Source organism: Salvia splendens, chromosome 3 (assembly GCF_004379255.2).
Source record: "Salvia splendens isolate huo1 chromosome 3, SspV2, whole genome shotgun sequence".
Lineage (NCBI taxonomy): Eukaryota > Viridiplantae > Streptophyta > Magnoliopsida > Lamiales > Lamiaceae > Salvia > Salvia splendens.
Genome location: NC_056034.1, coordinates 14,987,968 through 15,011,365, shown reverse-complemented (window position 1 = coordinate 15,011,365; position 23,398 = coordinate 14,987,968). Strand labels below are relative to the sequence as shown.

Here is a 23,398-nt window from a genome sequence, read left to right as displayed (position 1 = left end):
CAAGTTTTATCGCGAGAATCGGACTTTTGTTGCAGTTCGTTTCAGACGAAGTGCTTAAGCAGAATTGTGGTCTTGTATCCTCTTTAGAAGCTTTGACACACAATCTTTGGTTTGTTGCAGCTCGTTTCGGACGAACTGCTTGTTTAAGCTGAATTGTGGTCTTGTATCCTCTTTAGAAGCTTTGACGCACAATCGTTGGCTTGTTGCAGCTCGTTTCGGACGAACTGCTTGTTTAAGCTGAATTGTGGTCTTGTATCCTCTTTAGAAGCTTTGACACACAATCTTTGGCTTGTATGTTCTAAAAAGGGGATTAGCCTTTGAAGAACAAGATACCTCAGTTATATTTGTAAGAGACGACACTCACATAGACAGACACAACGCACGTAGAGACAAGAACAAGTAAAAAACAAAGAAAACACATAAGACTGACTGAACTGTCTCTTACAAATGGAACTTTTTGAGGTTGGAAATATGCCATGCTCGGGGCGTTTATTCTCCTGACTTGAGAGTCAATTTATAAGACCCTTTGCCGAGGACTTCTGACACCCGATATGGAAATTTTTGATGGTGGGTTAGAGTTTGCCCAGCTTTTCTGCTCGGCCGACTTCGTTGTTTCTCAAGATGAGATCTCCCACTTGAAGTTGCAGCTTCTTCACCCTTTGGTTGTAATACCGGGCTACTTGCTCCTTGTACTTGGCTGCTTTTATGCAGGCCAGTTCTCTTCTTTCTTCGGCAAGATCTAGCTCGGCTCTCAGTCCGTCCTCCTTCAGTTCTGCTGAGAAGAAGTTTAGAGTTCGGAAACTGGGTATGCCGATCTCAACCGGAATTACGGCTTCAGGGACGATTTAGTCTTCCCGGCAGGGAAAGCATCAATGGTCAGGATTACTCCATCATATTGTTGCTCGTCATCGTCTTCGGGATCCTGTTGCCTTTTCGGATTCTGAGGAAAGCAGCTCGTACCCCTCTGCTTTTTGTTTTTTGTTTTTCGGCTGCTTGCTTTGGTATTTTTTTAGCGTTCCTGTTTTCACAAGAACATCAATACCTGCAGCCAAATTTCGGCACTCCTCGGTATCGTGACCGTGGGTTTGATGGAAGGAGCAATATGCATCAAGACTTCGGCGTGTGGCCGATTTCGTCATTCGTTTTGGTTTTTCGAACATTTCGGAATGTAGTTCGAAAATTTCCGCTCTTGACTTGTTCAATGGTACGAACTGAGCGGGTGGCGTCTCAGGATTGAGACGTGGTCCCAATCTACTTCGTACCGGTGCCCTCTGAATTCTTTCAAAAGGAGTTCGGCGAGGAAGAACATGTCGGGGGTGAGGATTCTCTCTCCTGGAGGACACGTCACTACTGCGGTAGTGACTTTCATGTCTGAAGGAGGAGGGAGAATCCCCCGTTTTCTTCTCCGGCTGCTGGCTTTTTTGCAGGAAGGCTAAGAACTCCTCCTGCTTCTCGGCCAAAAACAGCTTGACAACCTCATTTAAATCGGGCTGCTGGGAAGATTCTGTGCGATGACTCCTGGAGTGGCTTGCTCCTTCGTGAGAACTGGAAGTAGACGTCTCCCGAGGCCGTTTTTCAGACCTGCGAGCTAGACTTACTTCCTCACGGTTGTCACGGACAGAATTATGGGTGTTACGTGATCTGGAATGCATTTTTTTGGTGGAGGAGGATCAAAAACTCGCTTTATCACAAATTTGGTTCTGAGTTTCCCACAGACGGCGCCAGTGATGATGTCACGAATTTCTGATGTTAGTGAATGCAGGAAAATACAGATCACGACACAAAGAATTTACGTGGTTCGATTTACTGAAGTAAATCTACGTCCACGGGAAGAAAAGAGGGCAGAGTTGTATTGCTTGATCTGTTTTCTACAGCTTACAAATACAAACTTGCTATATGGTGTTTTATCTCTAGAGAGCTTAACCTCTTCTATCTGATCTAAGTTCTATTTATATCTTGAACTAAGATCGTGGCTTGCATCACCACCCTAAGTCGTGGATGTCGTGTAGGTCATGGCCTAAGATCGTGGATGTAGCGTAGGTCATGGCCTACGATCGTGGCCTGAGTTGACACCACGTGGTAGTGGGTGTGTTGGACATCCTGTATGGGTCCACTAACTCCTTGTTCGGTCGAATACTGAGACCGAACTGCTTTGGTTGCCGATCTGAGAGTAGAGCTTGATGCCGACCTGAGAGCAGAGCTTGATTGGTTGGCTTTTACCGAGCTGTAGGCTGAGGCCGAACTCTTTGGTAATGCCGAACTCATACTCCTGCTTTGGTTGCCGATCTGAGAGTAGAGCTTGATGCCGACCTGAGAGCAGAGCTTGATTGGTTGGCTTTTACCGAGCTGTAGGCTGAGGCCGAACTCTTTGGTAATGCCGAACTCATACTCCTGCTTTGGTTGCCGATCTGAGAGTAGAGCTTGATGCCGACCTGAGAGCAGAGCTTGATTGGTTGGCTTTTACCGAGCTGTAGGCTGAGGCCGAACTCTTTGGTAATGCCGAACTCATACTCTTCCTTGGGCTAGCTGAGCTGTCACTGCTTTTGGGCTTGTTTAGTACGTACCCCATCAGAGGTAATATAAAAATGATTTACTCTCATTTGTCTCACGACTATTTTTCCATTTTTTTTCCTAACGAAGATAACCACTTTTTAATTTTAAAAATAATCTCTTTTCCTTTTTTTTTCCAATCAAAATAGCCACTTTTTAATTTTAAAAATAATCTCCTCTCTCCTCATTAAATATTAATATTATATTACGGTGATGTATTTATTTTTCCGTTGTGGAGATTGAATGAAATGTTGTTGTTTCGAAGCCAAACACGCCTCAAGGAGTAGGCGATAGCAACGTTCAAATCAATCAATTCAAATATAAGTATAAACCCCCAAAACCTAAACCCAAAAAAAGGTTGCAAAAGAGAAAAGGGGCAAAGTGTAGAAATCCAAATCAACACTTCGCCGTCTTCCCTTCCATTTCAAGCAAATGTTTTTTTTTCTGGAATCATTCGTATGTTTCCTGTGCTGATGACGGCATAATTAATAGAATAACATCTCAGCTCTGAAACCTAATTATACCGAAATCCACCGTCCCGCCGAAGTCCGAGTTTCAAAATGTCGCCACCGGTGATCGCGCCGCAGACCGCTTTCGGATTCGCTAAACCTGATTCAGCTCAGAGCTCAGAATCTGGGGGGAACTTTAATTTCTCTTCTGCTTCGACTGATGCTGCTCGATTTGATTACTCGAAAACCGGTGCCGATAAACCACGCATTTCGGGCCGATCCAGGCCGAGATTAATGAAGATGAGGAGGCGGAAAATGCCAGATGGTGTTAAAACTGATTTGGGATTGAATGGGTTTAGTGGTAGTGGTGGGGAGAAAGATTTTGAGGGGAAATTGGGAGGTGCTTTCGGGATTAATAATGGGAGTTCGGGATCGAATGGAGGTGAGGAGAAGAGTCGTGGTTTGAATGAAAACGTGGGTAGATTTGGGAACGGATTTGGTTTTGATGTAGACCTGAATAATTCTTTGTTTGGATTTGGATCAGGGAAATTTACGCCCTTGGTTGATGCCACCAAGGATACCATGCCAAGCAATCGGCAGTCAAGAAAGAGCGATATTTCATCTGGTTTTGATATAGGTAGCTCAAATTTTGGGCAAAAGGAATCTGGGAGTTTTGTTTTTGGAGCTTGTAAGGAAGCCCCTGTATCAAATCCGGATTTGTGTGGGCAGTTTGTCTTTGGTGTTGGTGACAGTGCGTGTAGTCGTGATTCGAGTTTCAATATGAAGGAGGCGAGTGACTCAGCTTCACAAGTCAAGTTAGAGCAACAGGGTTCGCATAAGTCCAGGTTGAGTTCGAGTGCTGATGAGTTTGTGAAGTTTAATGCTGTCAAATTTGAAATTGGTGCTGGTAGAACTGATAAATTTGTAGGAAGCACGATCCATGACATAAGGGGTAAAGTTAAATTGGATAGTTCTGGGGCTTCTGAAAAGGTTAGCGACCCTGTCTTGAAGTTTCCATTCAATGTGAGTGATGGCAGTAGCAACGATCGTGAAAATTTTGTGTTTACAGAAAACACTGACTTCAAGTTCAACATAGGATTGGGAAATAAATCCTCTGGTGGAAAAGTGGATGTGCCTAATTTTCGAAAGAGTGGGAAAGAAAATGCAGAGATTGGATCTCAGTCTCACGTGAATGGTGTTTTCGTTTTTGGGGGACTGAAAGGAAAACAAGGCATTAATTCTGGTGGAACTACTAAGCCTGTTAGTGAGATGAATGAGTTGAATATGGGAAAGGCTGAAGAAAGTAATATTAAGTTTCAAACTAGTGGTAATTCAGGTGGTTCTTTCGAGCAAGGTCCTACATATGGCATATCGAATGAGATGAAGAAACTGAACATTGGTGATCCTAAAGTGGATACTACTAGGTCTGGAAGTTTTAGTTGTAATTCTGCATCAGGGGCTGATAATTTATTTGTGTTTGGAGGCAACCAGCAGGACTCTGGTTTTGTAAATGAGAATTGTCCTAGTATGAACCGGAACACTCCAGATTTGAGTCGCTTCTCCCAGAGTAACTCTAAGTCGACTAGGACTTATTCAACTTCCGTTGGAATGGGCTTCAATCTGAACAGTGGTTTCCAAGAGGTGCCATCTATTGATAAAGATAAGAATGAAAACATTAGAGACAAACTGGCTGGATTAGGCTCAGATGCAGATTGCATCACACCAGATATGAAATTTGCATTTTCGAGCAACAATTTGTTCCCAGGTGTAGATAAGTTAGGTAACACAAAATTTAGATCAGTCAAAGGAAAAACATCAAAGAAGAGAAATGGAAAGCTGGGACAAAGAACCTTTGTCCAGCAGTTGTTTCCACAGAGTCAGATGTTTAAGGAAGGCAGTTCCCAGCAAAATCATACATCTCCTGGTTGTGGTTCACCCATGGATTTTTCACCGTATCAAGATACAAGTGCCAGCAATGCACCAGAGGCAGATACTGCATCGGGATTAAAAGTTGATTCTGCTGCAAACCAGAAAAATATTTCAGATGACTGGGAAAATCCTGAAGATGGTAAGAGCAATTCAGTTTGCTCTCATTCATTACCTGCAGAAGATGGCCTGTCAGCAATAAAACACAAATACAAGAAAAAATATAGATTGAGAGTTGGTTTAAATCCCACTGTCCAAGGAAACAATTCAAGAAAAGAAAATGTTAAGCTGGAATCCAGTGGGACTTCTAATGAACTATGTGAGCATTGGCGAATAAGGTATTCTTTGTTGCCTGTTTGATTTTAGCTCTGTTTTATGATTTTTACGCTTATGCATGAGCTTTTATTTTGAGTGGTTGAACAATATGATCCTGTCCAGGGGGAACGAAGCTTATCATGCTGGGAAACTTTCCAAAGCAGAGGAACTTTACTCCATGGGCATCGATTCTGTTTCACGTGTTGATACCACAGGATACCCATTGAAACCACTTTTACTCTGCTATAGCAACCGTGCAGCCACACGAATGTCACTTTCAAGGATGAGGGAAGCCATAGCAGATTGTACAAAAGCATCTGAGCTAGACCCAGACTTTATGAAAGTTATATTAAGGGCTGGAAAGTAAGTTCTTTCCTTGAATTCTGTTTATATGTTTCCGTACATTTACAATTGTGCTGAAATAGATCCAGAGTTCTATCATCTTATTCGTAGAAAACTGATAGTTTCTGAGATGTCTGCATGTTTATAATTTTGCAGTTGCTATTTGGTATTGGGAGAAGTTGAAGATGCCATCCAGTGTTACAGAAAATGCTTAGGAGCTGAGAACAGCATTTGCTTGGATAGGAGATTTACAATTGAAGCTGCTAGTAGCCTGCAAAAGGCAGAGGTGAGATGCTATAATCATCTTTTGCTACTAATCATAATATCTTCGTATATGCTTATAATCATTATTCCTGTTTGTAATATATCATGTCCAATGTTTTAAGAATTTAGTTTGTTTTCCGGTTTGCTGTTGTATCAATTAAACCATATTCATTCTTTGATAGCCTTGATGTATATGTTAGAAATGCCTTCAGAGGTTGATATAGGTACCTTTTATAGCTTTGTATCTTGCTTCTTTTCTTATTATAGAAACTGAAATTTATACATTAGCTTTGTTTGTATGTCTGACTGCAGTTGCTCAGTGCAATTCGATTGTCCTGAATTTTCTTGAATATTCTTTTCCTGTAAGTCAGAATCTGATTGTCAGTTTTTTGTTTAATAGAAAGTAGCCGAATGTATGCATCAATCTGCCATACTCTTGCAAGAAGGAACTGATGATGCGGCAGGCAAGGCTCTTGGGAGCATTGAGGAGGCCTTGTCTACATGCCGTTATTCTGAGAGGTTGCTTCAGATGAAAGGAGAGGCTATGTACAGTGTACGTACCAATTAAGGTCTATTTAATAAGTAAATATCTGATTTGGTGTAACAACCCAATTTCAGATGTGCATGGTAGTCATCATAATTATGTTATTAATTGATACAGTTGCGGATGTATGAAGAAGTGATCCAACTTTGTGAGCAAACTCTTGATATTGCCATGAAGAATTTGCGTGCTGATCTTTTGGATAATCAAGGCGATAGTTCTCATGTGAAATTGTGGAGGTGGCGCCTGCAGAGTAAGTCCCACTATAGTCAGGGAAGGCTTGATGTGGCTCTTGAGTTGATTGAAAAACAAAAGAAAGTGCCAATAAGCTCAATGTAAGACTCGTTGACCACCAACCCACAAGTAAATAATATAAATCTGGGATGCTGATTGCATGCTTTCTCATGTAGGTGTGGAGATTTATCTGGGAAATCCTCCAGTGCTTTAGCCACCAATATTCGAGAACTCTTATCCTTAAAAGTATGTCGAACATTAATTTGATCTTTATATCTATATTCTATATGAATGTGGAACCTAATTACTTGAATACATGCATGCTAGAAATTTATTTAAAGCTCTCAAAGTTTTCCTAATTTTATTTGCTACAGAAATCAGGAAATGAAGCCTTCAACTCTGGAAGGTATACAGAAGCTATAGATAATTATACCATTGCCATATCAAAAAGTTTTGAATCACGAGCTTTTATGGCTGTCTGCTTCTGCAATCGTGCGGCTGCATACCAATCCCTTAGCCAAATAGTTGATGCCATTTCAGATTGTAGTGTAGCTATAGCCCTGGACGAGGACTACGCAAAGGTTGGTACAAAACATAAACCTTATTAAAAAAGGAATTCTTTCATACTTGTTCACTACTTTACAAATTATCTTTGTATTAACCCCCCTAAACTCTTGAGCATTAAATCATACTATTACCTCCACCCCAACTAAGTTCAGTCGTATTCCTTTTTGGAATGTCCCAACTAAGTTGAGTCGTTTCCTTTTTTGACAAAAAACAAAACATATAATCACTATTACTTTTGACAAAAGTTTTGCCCCAACTTAGTTGGGACGGAGGGAGTAGTATGTTTACGGATTTGGTCTTGCTGAATCAGTTTGTGGTATATCCTGTGGGATTTTCACCTGTTAAAAGAGCTATTATTGGTTTTTGTATATAGGCAATTTCAAGGAGAGCTACTTTGCATGAAATGATTAGGGATTATAAACAAGCATTAAATGATAGTCAGAGGTTGGTCTTGCTTCTTGAAACCCAATCTAAAAGCAAGACTCAGAGCAGATCAAGCGGAAGCAGTGGTGTTAGGGATTTAAGAAAGGCCCGCCGTCGTCTTGCCACTGTTGAAGAAAAAGCTAAAAAGGATCTTCCTTTGGATTTTTACCTTATTTTGTAAGTCTAACTATCTCCTTTCCTACAATCACATGATAGTGTTCATCACGCCCTTAAATTCCACCATTCACTTGAAATTAGATGTGCTTGTGAAGCTGTCTATTTTGCTCTGGTTGGAACCTATATTTCAACTAATAACAATGTAGATACTTATTTTGATCTTGTGTTTTGCACCGGTAGGGGAATCAATGCATCCGATGCCGAATCCGAGATTAAGAAGGCCTACCGGAAGGCAGCTCTCAGGCATCATCCGGACAAGGTTTTACTGGTTTTCTCATACTTCTCATTAGTATTGTTGGATTTTCTTGTTGTAAAACAAAGTTAGTGTAGGCTGGTCAGGTCTTTGCAAGGAACGATGCTGGGGATGACGGAAAATTATGGAAAGAATGCGGCGAAAAAATTCACAACGACGCTGACAGACTGTTTAAGATCATTGGGGAGGCATATGCTGTACTCTCAGATTCTTCCAAGGTAATATAAATGATCAATACATTAGGATTTTTTTTCGAATTTTGCAATATGAATTTTAAGTTCTTCCAAGATTCATAATATGTAGTGTTTATACATACCTGTAGTTTGATAATATATTCTTTTTTCTTCAATAAAGTCTTCCATAAATGTATATATTGATCCTTTTGCAGAGGTCCAAGTATGATATAGATGAGGAGATAAGGAATAATTACAGAGACAGCAACAGAAATGGTAGCTATGATGAGGAGATAAGGAACAACAGAGACAGCAACAGAAATGGTAGCTGTGGACATCCATCGACATCTTACAGTTCTCCAAATTATAACAGAAGTTGGTCGGGCAGATCCGGTACTTACAGCACATCATATGGAGGAGGAAGAAGCAGCAGCAGCAGCAGCAGCAGACGGAACTGGTATGAATGAAGCATACCCCAAAACTTACAGTTACCCGCATTCACAATGGTAGAAGGCAAGGATTGCTCGTAAACAATGGGGATATAGACATGGTGCATCACCTGGGAAATCCAGAATACGGGGGAAGGTGATGATGCAATAGTGTTGGTGAAGTTGAATTTCGTGCAAAGGAGCTCTGCCCATGAGCCCTTTGCGATGGCAAATGGTCTTTCCCTTAGGGAGTTGTTCAATATTCATTGATGGTTGAGGTCGTTCATATACATGTAATTTGGTGGTTTGTTTGAAAAATTATTCAATGTAGATGAATTTTTTTGGAACAGGTTTCGCATCCTGGTGAAAATAAAGGAAAATGTATTTGCTTTTTTCATCTTTTTCATCATGCTTTGAAACCATGTATTGCAGTGTTAAATCGTGTATATCTTGCAGATTTGGCTTGCTATAAGCACCAACATTTCCCAAGATTTGAATGGGCGAATACATTAATGTTAAAAGGGTACTGTTCAAAAAAATTAAATCCTAACATATAATCAAATAATCAAACACGGAGGTCACTTTTAGATACCAATTTTGTTATTATAAAATCATAACGCGGAAGGTCATTTTTAGGTTGTTTTAGTTCATACGAGTTCCTACCCCTTATATCAACTAAAATGATATTAAAATGACTTAATTGTTATCTAAACATGACTTGTGTTTGAATCTTAGCTAAACATCAGAATTTAGTTAGTACGGAGTTTTTTTCTTTTTTTTTGTTATCACTACCCAATATTATAAAATGTAGAATTCGAGATTTTTAACATTTATTGAATTTTAGAATTGTATATACGGTGTGGTGTATATATTAATATAATTTGTTCTGAGTGCACCATCTTATAAAAGAGCAAAGAGCACTTATAATAATTTGAAGATTTTTCATGGAATTTTGCATTACAACTTGTAGGTTGATTAATAATCCAATTGATCAAGCAAGAGACAATTATGGGCTTAGTAATTCACACCAAATATGTTCATTAAATTGGATAGTTTTATCAATTCAACCAAACATCCGATAGAGATTATTTACAAGCAAATGGCACCTTTGGTTTAGGCCATCCGCAATGGGGCGGACGATGGCGCGCATCGTCCGCGCCGGCCATCGTCCGCCCCATTGCGGGTGCGTGACATAGGGCGCGGAGTATAGGGCGGACGATGCTCATCGTCCGCGCCATCGTCCGCCCCATTGCGGCCTACGCGGACGATGGCCGCGGACGATAGGCCATCGTCCGCACCATCGTCCGACCCACTGTGGGCTACGCGGACGATCGACGCGGACGATGGCACGCGGTTTCATTTTTTTATAAATAGAGTTCATCTGTAATTTCATTTCACGATTTCAGTTTCGAAACTTATTATTACATTTACATAATTACTGCGAAATGGATTCAAGTCCCAATAGTCCTATGTTTAGCGGAGAGGCGCGTTGGCCGGGTACAGAACCCGGCGAATATCGTTCGTTCGACGCCGACACCCAGCACGATCCCGATTTCAGTACGAAATCGTACGGGTTGTCTGACATGGAGCCGTCTTCCGATCCTGATCCCGAACCCGCCGCGACCGCTTCCGCCCCAGCCAAAAAGAAGCAGAACCGGCAGCGGGCGCAGAAGTTGCCGCCTCCCGGAAATTGCGATGAGTACGCCCCCGGCCGTACGAACTACACCGACGACGAAACCCTCATTTTGGCCCGGTGTTGGGTAGATATATCGGAAGAACCGATTTTCGCGAACAACCAGAGGCAGGGCGCGTACTGGGAGCGCATCGCCGGCCTCTACAATGAGGCCAAGCCGCCGACCGCGTACAAGCGCAAACGTGAGCAACTCCGCAACCACTGGGATCAAGTGAAGAAGCAAGTGAACTTGTACGCGGCGGAGTTCGAGAAGTCCACGCGGGCACAGGGGAGCGGCGAGAGCTTGAGCGACGTGCGCGCTAAAGCGCTGTTGTCGTACCGGTCGATGTACGGCGACTTCAAGCACGAGGCCATCTGGGCGCTCTTGAGGGACAAGCAGAAGTTCCAAGGTGGAATTCCGCACACTGGTGCGGCGAAGAGGACGAAGACCACCGAAGCGGGTGATTACATGAGCAGCGGCAGCGGCAATCACCCGGTTGACCTCAACCGTACGTATGTGGATGAAGGGAGTTCCGGCACACCGGTGTCCTCCCAGCGTCAAGGCTGCGAAGGCCAAGGGGAAGGCAGCCGCGACCTCATCCTCGACCGCTACAAACCCATCTCCGTTCCCGGAAACGCTCCCGACCCAGACGGCCACCGCGTTTGAGTCGTTGGCAACAGCGTCGATGGCGAGGACGTTATTGCAGACGCACAAGGCCCTCAAGAAGTGTACCGACCCCGACGAAGCCGAATATCTCCGGGCGTTAATCGATGAGCTGCGTCGGAAGTTGGAAATTGCACCAACTTAGTTGTTTTTTTTTGTAAGTTGAATGGTGTAACTTTTTTTATTAATGCATTGCCATTTGTTATTTAGACGTTTTTTATTTACTCGTTACTTGTTATTTGAAAACATTTAAATTAATTATACAAAACAATAAAATGATGATGTGGCGCGCCATAGGGCTCGCCATAGACCATGTTTATCAGCAACCCCCCAACCCAACCATCCACTTTTTTAATATTTAATTCATTTCTATCTCCTCCACATCATCTTCCACATCATTAATATTCACCCAACCCAACCACACATATTTTCATGGTTTATCAATGTCACCCAACCACACTATTATATATTTATTTTTATATTATTTTTTAATACTATTATTATTACATGAAATACTTATTATTGTAAATTTATCGAAAAACGTAATAAAGGACAAACTACAAATTATAAAAACAAACAAATAAAAAACATAAATTACAAATGTGGAAATACGAAATTGAAAATACATCATTGGTGCTCATACATAAGATAAAAACTAGACATTCAATTGCAATTGCCGAATTTTGCCCATATATGCTCTACCAAATCGTTTAGCAGAGCTTTATGACCTTCTCTATTTTGAAGCTGGGCTTTATTTTTCATGTAAGAAGCTAGACTCGCAATCCTATTCGTATAATATATGAAATCATTATTCGCATCTCCATCTTCATTCCCACGACTACTTTGTCCAAGTCGATCTTGAATAAATTCTGCTGGATCACAGTAGTTCGAATACGTGCTTCTTTCGTCTTCCACTATCATATTGTGCAAGATTATGCAAGCAATCATTATTTTCCCCATAATATCACGATCCCAAATAAGACATGGACATTTGATAAAAGCAAAACGAGCTTGCAAGACACCAAAAGCTCGCTCAACATCTTTTCGCGCGGACTCTTGATGTTGAGCAAACAACTTGTGCTTCATCGTTTGTGGACCTGGGATAGATTTGACAAATACCGCCCATTGAGGATATATGCCATCTGTGAGATAATATCCCATATTTTTTTCGTGACCATTTACTATGTAATTGACCTTCGGTGCTCGACCTTCCAAAATATCATCAAAAACAGGAGATTGATCAAGCACGTTAATATCATTTCTCGAACCTGGAGTTCCAAAAAAGGCATGCCATATCCACAGATCTTGAGATGCTACTGCTTCCAAGATGATTGTCGGACTCCCGCTTCTTCCGGCATATTGTCCAGCCCATGAAGTGGGACAATTCTTCCATTCCCAATGCATGCAGTCAATACTACCCAACATGCCTGGAAACCCACGTTGTTCTCCAATATGCAGAAGTCTTGCCAAGTCTTCTTCGTTGGGCTTTCGCAAGTACTCATCGCCGAAGTTAGAAATTACACCTTCAACGAACTTGATGAGAGATTTGCGAATGAGTTGTGCGCTCATTCTCAAATATTCATCGTGCAAGTCGGCTGCTGCCCCGTAGGCCAACATCCTCATCGCTGCTGTACATTTCTGAATTGCAGACATACCAAGTCGACCAGTATCATCACGCTTTTGCACAAAAAAGTTGTCGGTGTCGATGAGCTTATTCATTATTTTTTTGAACAAAGGTTTTCGCATGCGATACCTTGTTCGAAAAAATTCTGGAGGATAGATTGGATCTTCAGCAAAGTACTGCTCGAAAATAGTAGCATGACCCTCTTCGCGTTTCCTTTCAATGTATCTCCTTTTAGCTCTAGCCGTCTGGGTTGCAGGTGGTGAAGGCAAGGTTGTTGGCCAAATAGCTATATCCTCGATTAGTTGATCTAATTGCTGATTTTGTTCAACAATTTTTTCTTCCCATTCATTGTCTTCAAGCAGATCGAAAGCTTCAAAATTAAAACTTGATGACATTTTTTAGGGAGAGTTGTATTAATAATTGTGAGAAGATTTGTGTATAATTTTCTTGAAGCATATACGTAAATATATAGAAGCAATTTATTGAGCATAGGATTCCACAACTACCATTTGTGAGCACATGGCATAACTTTCTTCATAGGATTCCACTACTACAATTTGTTGAGCATAGGATTCCACTACTACCATTTGTCATGTAGTCGTACTTTGATTTTCGTAATCACATGGGATGTCATTGGATTCCACCACCAACACTTGTGATATAAATGAGTTGTCATGTAGTCATACTTTAATTTTCGTGATCACATGGGTTGTCATTATACTCCACCACCACTTGTGATATAAATGAGTTGTAAGTAGTCATACTTTGATTTTCGTGATCACATGGGATGTCATTGGATTCCACCACCACCACTAGTGATAGAAATGATTTGTCCTATAGTCATACTTTGATTTTCGTGATCACATGTGTTGTCATTATACTCCACCACCACTTGTGATATAAATGAGTTGTCAAGTAGTCATACTTTGATTTTCGTGATCACATGGGATGTCATTGGATTCCACCACCACCACTTGTGATAGAAATGATTTGTCCTATAGTCATACTTTGATTTTCGTGATCACATGGGTTGTCATTGGATTCTTCTACCACTTGTGAGCACAATTCATCTATTCATGCTTTAATTGAAAGTTACATAAGCAACAGAAATTAAAGGTTACATGATAAGCAACAGAAATTAAAGATTACATAATAAGCAACGGTAATTGAAGATTACATACTAAGCAACAGAAGTTGAAATTACATACTAATAAACATACATTGAAAACAGATAAAGTACGATCACTTTCCAAACAATTCTGCAATGAGATTGCGTTTCAGATCTTCTTCTTCTAGAGTTAAGTCCCTCCTAGCCATCAGAGGAGTAAGGATAGCTGCCTTGATATTCCGTTCCTGAATATCACTAGCTGCTTTGAGCTTCCGTTCCTGAATATCACATTCCCTTTCACGTGTGACTCTCATTTCACGCAGTGCTGCAGTGAAATCATTAGGAATTGTATATGATGGTGTTGCAACTTCTTTGCCTTTTCTTTTAGCCTTAGCCTTAGCTTGATCTCTTCCAATAGGACGTTGCAATGTTGAAGAACGACTCTCAGGAGTGGAGTCGATTTGAGGTCCTCCTTCCTCACTAGTCCTCGACCTTTTTGAGCTCCCACGACTTTCTTCAAGACTATCTTCATCTGGCTGGAAACGCGTTGAACCAGTGCTATTCAATTTCAATTCCCACTTGGGATTGAGTCTCATCACCTCCTCAAACACCATATGGTGAGTAAATTTGCTCTTACCATACAGTTGTTGAGTGGCTTTCTCAATGTCCTCTTTAGACTGGCCACTCGTAGCTCGATCATGCGCTTTTTTGTATGCACCAACCTATTTTGAGACATTTGAGTTGAGTCGTTTGTAGCGCTGTTTCAATGACTTCAAACTTCTTTCTTCACCAATTCTTGGATTTTCTTTTCTTGTCTGCTCATATAGAAACAGAACATTTTGCCATAGATGGTTACTAGTTTGGTTGGTGCCAACAATTGCATTCGTGCTCACGAAACACCAAGCAGACATTAATGCCATGTCTTCTTGCTCACTCCAACCATGTGGGGTATTTACAGCACTCTTGGTTTGTGATATGGCTTGACTTGAATGTTGATTTTGAAATGAACTTTGAAATTGCTCAGAATTCGGAAAATCATCAAAGCTAGGGAAATAATCTTGAGAATGGTTAACATTTTGGGAATGGTTGAAGTTTTGGGAAGGGTTGAAGTTTTGGGAATCGGAGAATATATTATTCTCATCATCCTCCATAGCTAGCAACAAGGGAAACTAGAAAATATGAAATTCTACTGAACAATAAGAATTATAGGAGGAGAAAAGATGATATTTTTTTGTGTGTAAAACTATAGCAAATGTGGTCTCTATTTATAGACGAAGGAAAATTATGAATTTTGGTATAAATTTTATAATTTTATAATATAATATATTAAAGATATATTAATTATTAAAAATAATAATATCAGCCAATGAAATTGTGCCATTTGACACAATCTCATTGGCTGACTAATTAAATGAGAAGAGGGACCTTTGGGTCTGTTTTAGGAAAGAGAGAGACCGAGGTTGAAGAGAGAGGGGACCTTCCATTTCAATTTTTTTTTAAAATTGGGTAATGACATGGAGGTCGACCTCAATTGACCGATAAACATGGTCTTAGAGCGCGCCTTAGGGCGCCCCACTGCAGGTGCAGGGGAAGGAGGATAAAACTGATGACGTGACGCGCCTTAGGGCGCCCCACTGCTGATGCCCTTAGTAGCTCTAAACCAAAATGTTATTAAGATTGAAAAAACAACAAAGAACAATGCAATGCAATGCAGTGCAAGTGCAATCTATTCAAATTAATCGCCCAAAATCTGAGGAACATCTCTTTTTCAGCAAAAAAACAATATTACAAGACATAGAACTGCATCGACGGTTGATCCAGAATTTGCCATGACAAAACCAACTCATCATTCAAAAAACAAGGGGTGGTGTCCGAGCAATGTCTACCGGGCTGTCTGTCCAGGAGCATTTTCCAGAAGCTGGTGAACTATTTTATAGGTACGGGTCGAGAGAGCTTTAGTGTGGTCAATGAGCTGCTCATACCTGAAAAGAAGAAAGATTCTTCAGTACAAATGCAGAGACAAAGTAAACATAGGATACACAAAGTGTAGTGATAATGAACTTACACATTGGTATAACTGGGTTCCATTATAATGGTTCCCAGCTTTGAGTCAATCTTAGCCTCTAGCTTCGAAGTCCTAATAAGATTAACTATCCATCTTTCAGCCTCCTCATAATTCAAATTCAGCTTATCGGCGAGCACTCTGTCAAAACACCAAAAGAGATGAATTGATTCTGGTATTAGAGAATATCACGTCTGAATGTGGCAAATATGCCCATATATAAAAATATACTACATATACTACATAAATCTGGAATTTTGCATATTTTTCATACAATCCCAAAGATGTGGAAGGCAGGCATCAATAAGAGTACTATTCACCGAGTTACATTACATACATCCACAACTTAAATGTGGACTCAAAATACAAAGACAGACACCATTAATGACAAAGTTAGAAAGTGAAGCCAGTGGGATATTTATTTGAAGCATAGTAACCAAGACAAAGAGCAAAGAAACTGTAGGAAATTAGCAGTTAACCACTGAAGGAACAATTTCAGATACATACCCCATATCGATGCGCTGATGAATGCAGCAGTAGGTCTCAAAGATGAAAAGGCGAGCATTTTCTAGAAATTCATCTCTCAGAGGCACAGTTGTAAAATTTCCCTCTTCAATTCTTTTTCCAAGAAATGGGTCATTCAATATAACCTGCAGTATCATACAATTTAAAAATAATTCATATGCATTCAAAGTTACATCAAAGAAATGAATAAGGACCATTTAGAGTTAAGGGAATTTACTTCTTCACACTCTTTCATCTTCTTCTGAGCTCCATCAAAGTCATAGTTGACATAGATGCAAGCAAGGAACTCTGTAATGGGATCTTCGTGAGAGTACTGCTCCTGCTGGATAACCTTTATAAATTCCTTAAATTGTGGCCTTCTCCTTTTGTTCACAATGAAGGCAGTGGCCAGGTACCGTAAAAGGTGTGGAGCATTTGTTTGAATGGCATTAAGATACCTTCAATTAAGTTAAAGGTTCAAAATAATTGATCATTTCCCTTATTCAGATTCACTGTGCAAAAGATGAAAATTTTTGACAGACTGAAATGAAATGTCATTGAACCAGACAACAGAAAGTAACAGCTAAAGTAAGGAAGAGTCAAGAAACATACTTGTCTTGATTAAACAAATCAATAATCTGTGTTCTTCCATTATCATGGTTGAAGAAGATGAATAGACTCCAGTGCATTAACCATATTCTACTTTGGACTTGATTCAGTGGGGAAGAGAAATTCTGCAAATGCATACTCATTTTAAGCTTCAGAAGATAATGCAGTGAACAAGGGAACTACAACGAACTATCTTTTTTCAAATAACCAATAACCTTAGAGTCAATTATTTCCTTCAAACGGTTAAGCTCCTCCAGTGCAATATCCCAATTTTGCATCAGAACCTCTGCTGCCAATTTTCCCCACAATGCACTCAAACTCTTGTCACTGTTGGTGCACAAGGCTCTGTACTGATACAGATAATCAGCAGCACCGGAGTAGTTTCCACATTCAAATTGGAACTTGGCATAGTCATACAATGCATCAATCTGCTCTGGACCAATCTGCGTAACGACAAAAACATAGATATATCAATAAATCTAACAGGCAATCAAGAAGTCTCCATGAGCCTAGCAAATTCAACTTGGAAATAGATGATCATGATAATTTCCAAGCTAAAGGAGGCTCAACCTGATAGCGGTCATTAAGCATCTGGAGATTGTACTGTTTGTCAGCCCTTAATTCCTGAACTGCATTTGGATTCTGCAGGAAGCCAATCAAAGGAGCAGCCCCATCCTCCAAAGCCTTCAGCCTGCCCACCACCTCAGCTCTCCTATCAATCATGTCTAAAGTAAACCAACAGAAAGAAAAAGCATAAGATTTTCAGTACAAGTAGAAAAATGACCAAAAATTTTAATATATCAACATTAACATGATCAACAATAACGAAACTATATGCAATGATAACAAAAAATGCCAACCTAACTCGATACACCAGTGTGATTCGCAGTACAGCAAGCCATGTAAAATCCACATAAACAAACAAAAAACAATGAATTCGGACAAAGAGCATTATACAACTGAAATAATATCAATACAATACAACTTCTAAGAAGCGAGATTTTACTACGGAAATCATTAGTGAAAAATAACCAATGCACATAAACGAATACACAGCACATCTGTTTCCATAAACTCTCTAAAATCCAATTTTTTGTGAAAGAAAAACATAACATCGATTATTTTCTTTCGTAAAAGCGAAGAATTACACACCCTGGGGAACATCGTCCGAGTGGTAGAGGGATTTGTGAATATCCATGGCGTAATCAACCATATTAGTGTGGTTGAGCAGCTCAATCTTCGCCTTTAAAATATCTTCCTCAGGATACAACCCTCTCTCCTGCAAGAACTCGAGCAATGGGAACACCAGATGCCTGTCCAGATTAGGCGCTATCCGCGGCGTCAGGTCATACTTCGACGCCATTGTCTCCGATTACTGAGTGACGCGGTGGCGGCGGTGGGAAGCCGTCGATTGATTGTGGAACTAAAATTGGGAACTAGGGTTTCGGCAGTAATATGGAATAGCAATAAAAAAATAAAGTGATGCTAAATGGTCATAATGTGGCCGGCCATAAAGAGTTAATTTAGTCCATTTACATGTACTCCCTCCGTCCCGGGCTACTCGCTCCTTTCCTTTTCGGCGCGGAGATTAAGGAATGAGTGTATAGGAAAGTCAAAAATTACGGCTGTAGGTGAAAATTTTTACTAAAAATGGAAAGAGTGCAAGTAACTTGGGACGCCTAAAAAGGAAATAAGTGCAAGTAGCCCGGGACGGAGGGAGTATAAAAAAATTAGAATTACCGATATAAACTTATATGTGTGTGAATGGACTTGTGAGTTGATACTTATCTTTGAATTTCATTACGTAAAACACATTAATATCACGAATTACTGTATATGTTGAGTAACAATCAATAAATGACGATAGTAATAAGTTGAGCAAAAACTACGAAAGAGCAACACTAATATGTTGAGCAACATATAATGAAGATGATATAAAATTAAAATCAAGTAGTATTAAACTAAAAATTTAAAAAAAATTAATTTTTTTATTATTTAATTAATTTATGGCTAGCCATAATATGGTCCATAGCTTTATTTAAAAAAAATATACTATCAAAATTAAAGTGGTCCTCTAAAAAAAAGAGCAACGCAGTAGATTAATTATTTATTGGGCCTGGGCTTTTGTCATTGAAATTTATGTTTGAAATGATACTGATTAAGAGCATCCCCAACCAATCCCATCCCCATCCTCAATTCAGGCTCCAAGTCCCCTTCTCATCATCATTCCCTTAAAATTGAGTCTCAGATCATTACTGCTCTAACCCTGCATGCCACAACTATTAAATTGCACTATTCACAGCTTCAACCTATTTTACTCGTAAAATAGAATAAGTGAACAATTAAAACCGAAAAAATTCATTTTTCAGTCGAAAAATAGAAAATTACAACATTGAAATTTAAAAATTCTAAAAAAAAACATTAAAACATAAAGTCAATGCTAGAAAACGTTGGTGCGTGTCCAAATTTCTTCAATTAGATCCGCTTGGAGGCGAGTGTGTAGTTCTTCTTGGCGTATCGCCGCTGAACAGGCCATGACATTGCGCACGTCGGGAGGAACACCCTGCACGGGTGGGTCGGTGGCAGTGTAGCTACTGCTGGTGCTGGAGAGCGGATCGTCGCTCCACAAAGTGACATTTTCTCCCTCGTCCTCAACGATCATGTTATGCATTATGATACATGCATACATGATGTCGGCGATTAGTGGACGGTGCTAATCATGGGCCGCTCCCTTCACCATAGCCCACCGTGCTTGGAGGACTCGAATGCACGCTCCACATCTTTCCGAGCCGCCTCTTGCTTTTGGGCAAACAATGCCCTCCTATCCGTTGTCGGACATGTGATGGTCTTCACGAACGCAGACCATCGAGGGTAAATCCCATCTGCCAGATAGTACCCCATACTGTACCGACAGTTGTTGGCCGTGAACTCTACGTTCGGCGCTCGCCCGGCACACAAGTCGTTGAACAATGGAGACTCGTTCAACACAATGAGGTCGTTGTTCGAACCAGCGACACCAAAGTAGGCATGCCAGATCCACAATCGTAGGTCGGCAACGACCTCCAATACAATCGTTGGATGTGTGCCCTTGTGCCCGCTAGTGTATTGTCCTCTCCAAGCCATTGGACAATTCTTCCACTGCCAGTGCATACAGTCGATGTTGCCCAACATCCTCGGGAAGCCGTGGGTCTGCTCGTGCATGTTCACCAACTTGCGAACATCGTTGGTCGTTGGCTTTCTCAAGTATGTATCCTTGAATGCTTTGACAACTGCCCGGGAGAATCTAGCTAGGCAATCGCGTCCAGTTTGCTCGGTCACATGGAGGTACTCATCAAACATATCTGTAGTCATTCCGTAAGCGAGTTGGCGTAGGGTGGATATGCATTTATGCAAAATCGATATACTTTGCCGCCCGGCAGCATCGATGCTTTGCATGAAATACGAGTCACGAGCAACAACTGCATTGACGATGCGCAGGAACAAAGGCCTCCGCATCCGGAACCGACGTCGAAACATCTGATCACTCCATTGAGGATCTCTAGAGAAATAATCTGTGAAAAGCCGCAAACCAGCTTGTTCACGGTCTCGGTGGATATACATTCGAGTACATGGTACCCGGACGTGTTGTTTGTTCCACGCTTGAATAGCAGCTTGGTAGCGTTCCACCTCGTTGTTGATTTCTTCTTAGATTGCAGGCATCGCCGTCTCTAACATTCGGGCCATTTGAGCTTCGATTGCTCGTTGACCTTCACGGTGAGGAGGCATTTTTCGAATTTTATAGTGTGAGAGGGAGAATAATGAAGTTGAATAAAAATGAAAATGGATGGAGTGGTATTTATAGATAAATTTTTGAATTTAAAAAAAAATTTGAAGTTCAGGCCCGGTCCGGCCCGAACTTCATATAACTCCGGGTCGGACTGCATCGCGTCACGTTCCGTCGTGATTAACCCTGTGTCAAGCCGGACCTCGGGCGCGGCCCCTGGACGCTCCCAGGCCGCAAATCTCCCCCGTTTAACGCTCGCGGCCCGTCCCCTCCCCGTTGGGGATGCTCTTAGGATCCGAAAAAAGATAAATTTACATAAGCACGTGCATGTCAATCTACTCCAAAATTTATGGATCGATCCGAATAGTCTAGTAAAATTAGTGGATTAGTGCCGTAATTTGCAATTGGATAAATGGGTTAGTCCATTAGGATTGTTAGTCAGCCCGATGGGTTGCAGTTTATAATTAAAAAAATATTGTACTAAGTTTTAGGGTTTGTTCTGTACTTTTGAATTTCATACGTTGCAATTCACTAGTCTTTTTCAATCTTGATTTCACACATGTCCACTCGGTTCCACACTACCACTTTCAAGTTTCACTTTGAACCATTCTTTTGTCGTCCCCACATCTGTCATCGCCAGCTTATCACCGCCAAAGTCAATCAAGACAAAATTTAGAATTAGCCCATCAAAATTCTCAATATATATGGAGTAATGTTTTAACAATGATTTATGTAAAATATAAATTTTAATTTTCTTAAAGATTCGATTATGATCAATGCCAAAATAATGACACGAATACAAGTTTTAATTCAAATTGATTGCTTTGATTCATCTTTGTGTTGACTAGGGTTCTTTTCCAACTAATATTAAAACCATGAAAATTTGAAAATTATATGACTCTAAAACTAAGAAAAAAAGTATCTAAAATCTAGAATTAATTTACAGAGGAAAATTGATTACAAGATATTGTTTTTTAAAGCTTTTTGACCTGAATAGCCTGATGGGTTAGTCTTAAACCCGATGAATTAAGGTTAGGATTGAAATTTTACAATACGAAAAATTCATAACTCGAATAACTCGCACCCAAATTACCCAACAATCCGAACGGATTGGCCCAAACCCGAAGAGGATAAACCGATTTACATCCCTATTCACAATGTTAAGGAATTCAATTATCGATCTTTTTATGAAATAAATATTTTTCATGTTCATGTTCAATAGTAGTATTTAATTAGTGAATAAAATGTCCAATTTGGGTTAATTTTATAAAAATGGTTATTAAACTATGATGTTTTCTCTAGTAGTACTAAACTTGATACTCATTCCGTCCCATAAAAGATGTTATATTTTCTTAAGCGTTGTATATGGATTCACGCAGATTGCATTTTAAACATAAGCGGATTGCAGGATTGAATTATAGATTATTTAGTTTTGCATTGTAGACATAGATTGTTTAATTTGCATTGTGGATATCAACGAATTGATTTATAGACAATTTATTTTACATTATAGACGTTGTAAATGGATTAGCGTGGACTGTTTATTCTGCATTATAGACAATTTGCGTGGACTGTTTATTCTGCATTATAGACAAAATTGTCTATAATGCTAAATAAACAATCTAGTATAATGCAATCTGCCTATATTTAACATGTATGCGCAAATCCATCTACGACGTCTACTAATGAATATTGCATTGTAGGGTTTACTCCCTCCGTCTCTTAAATTTTGTCACATTTTGTCTGGATACGAATATTAAGAAATGTGATAGAAAAATGGTTGAAAAAATTAGTGGAATGTGAATGAGTATAATTTTACATATTATGTGTCACGTGGTAGCACGAGGTTGATGGTACATTGTCACTTTAATATTGATTGTCATTTTAACGCAACCATGTGTGTGCATGTGCGCGCATTAAAATATAAACAATTCTTATTTGGAACTACAACCAATGAACATTTTATTCACTTGTAATAAATATTTATGTATATACATAATGAACTATCCGCTTGTAGTGAATATTATACATATACTATTCAATACGTCTATTATATGTTCATTACAATGCATATAATGTTTATTATAAGTGTATAAAATATTTATTTACTGTAAATCTTATAAGTAACCCTTATTTAAGTATTTATATTAGAATATTAAATGTTTTTTTATCGTGTAAGTTATCTTCATCTCATAATTGCAAATGTAATTGTCATGTAGCACCATGTGTTTACTTGTTTACTAGGAACATGCCACTTGGATTAATAAAGTTATCAAATTATATATGTATAAATATTATACTAATTTAAAAATTGTATAAATAAATAAAATCAAACATATTTTGAAAAAAAATTGAAACATATTTGAAAAGTAGAATATACTATTAATCTGAGTTTTTTATTTATTTATCTACTATTATAGTTTATTAATAAAAATTGAATATATATGTATATTAAATACTATATCTGTCCACAAAAAATAGACCAATTTTACCATATTTGACCGTCCACCAAAATTAGACCAATTTCTAAATATGAAAAGTTTTAAACATTTAAATACTACTCCTAATAATATGGACCACACAGTCAACTAATACTACTTCTTTTTTACATTTTTCTTCTCTCTTACTATATCAATTGCATATTAAAACTCGTGTTATACACAACTATGTCTATTTTTTGTGGACCAAGGTAGTATAAAATTGAAGACTTTTTTTTAATAGTTATTTATATTATAAAAATAATTAATGAA

At 39.5% G+C, this 23,398-nt stretch overlaps 5 protein-coding genes across 6 annotated transcripts; 1 reads left to right on the top strand and 4 right to left on the bottom strand.

Moving 5' to 3' along the window:
* Positions 1-2,897: 2,897 nt before the first annotated feature.
* Positions 2,898-9,039, top strand: LOC121795176. Of its 2 annotated transcripts, none has more exons than XM_042193630.1 (11): positions 2,898-5,263; positions 5,364-5,603; positions 5,739-5,868; positions 6,247-6,399; positions 6,508-6,722; positions 6,798-6,867; positions 6,996-7,202; positions 7,562-7,788; positions 7,969-8,047; positions 8,128-8,259; positions 8,430-9,039. In XM_042193630.1, the coding sequence occupies exons 1-11, from the start codon at positions 3,111-3,113 to the stop codon at positions 8,679-8,681; spliced, it is 3,858 nt and encodes a 1,285-aa protein (XP_042049564.1). In that variant the 5' UTR covers positions 2,898-3,110; the 3' UTR covers positions 8,682-9,039. The 2 variants fall into 2 exon arrangements, with proteins under 2 accessions (XP_042049564.1, XP_042049563.1); XM_042193629.1 differs by having other exon boundaries at positions 8,119-8,259.
* A 2,576-nt stretch (positions 9,040-11,615) lies between these two features.
* LOC121794621 lies at positions 11,616-13,004 on the bottom strand. Its single transcript, XM_042192872.1, has one exon. The coding sequence runs from the start codon at positions 12,995-12,997 to the stop codon at positions 11,642-11,644; it is 1,356 nt and encodes a 451-aa protein (XP_042048806.1). The 5' UTR covers positions 12,998-13,004; the 3' UTR covers positions 11,616-11,641.
* Positions 13,005-13,844: 840 nt separating this feature from the next.
* Positions 13,845-14,861, bottom strand: LOC121796642. Its single transcript, XM_042195450.1, has 2 exons — positions 14,547-14,861; positions 13,845-14,432 (listed from the first exon to the last, which is right to left on the bottom strand). Exons 1-2 carry the CDS (start codon positions 14,859-14,861, stop codon positions 13,845-13,847), a joined length of 903 nt encoding a protein of 300 aa, XP_042051384.1.
* A 548-nt stretch (positions 14,862-15,409) lies between these two features.
* Positions 15,410-18,333, bottom strand: LOC121797228 (eukaryotic translation initiation factor 3 subunit E-like). Its single transcript, XM_042195984.1, has 8 exons — positions 18,038-18,333; positions 17,456-17,610; positions 17,101-17,328; positions 16,889-17,010; positions 16,515-16,734; positions 16,280-16,422; positions 15,776-15,913; positions 15,410-15,692 (listed from the first exon to the last, which is right to left on the bottom strand). The coding sequence occupies exons 1-8, from the start codon at positions 18,246-18,248 to the stop codon at positions 15,593-15,595; spliced, it is 1,317 nt and encodes a 438-aa protein (XP_042051918.1). The 5' UTR covers positions 18,249-18,333; the 3' UTR covers positions 15,410-15,592.
* Positions 18,334-19,618: 1,285 nt separating this feature from the next.
* Positions 19,619-20,380, bottom strand: LOC121796641. The gene is made up of 2 exons (XM_042195449.1): positions 20,038-20,380; positions 19,619-19,767 (listed from the first exon to the last, which is right to left on the bottom strand). Exons 1-2 carry the CDS (start codon positions 20,378-20,380, stop codon positions 19,619-19,621), a joined length of 492 nt encoding a protein of 163 aa, XP_042051383.1.
* Positions 20,381-23,398: the final 3,018 nt, after the last annotated feature.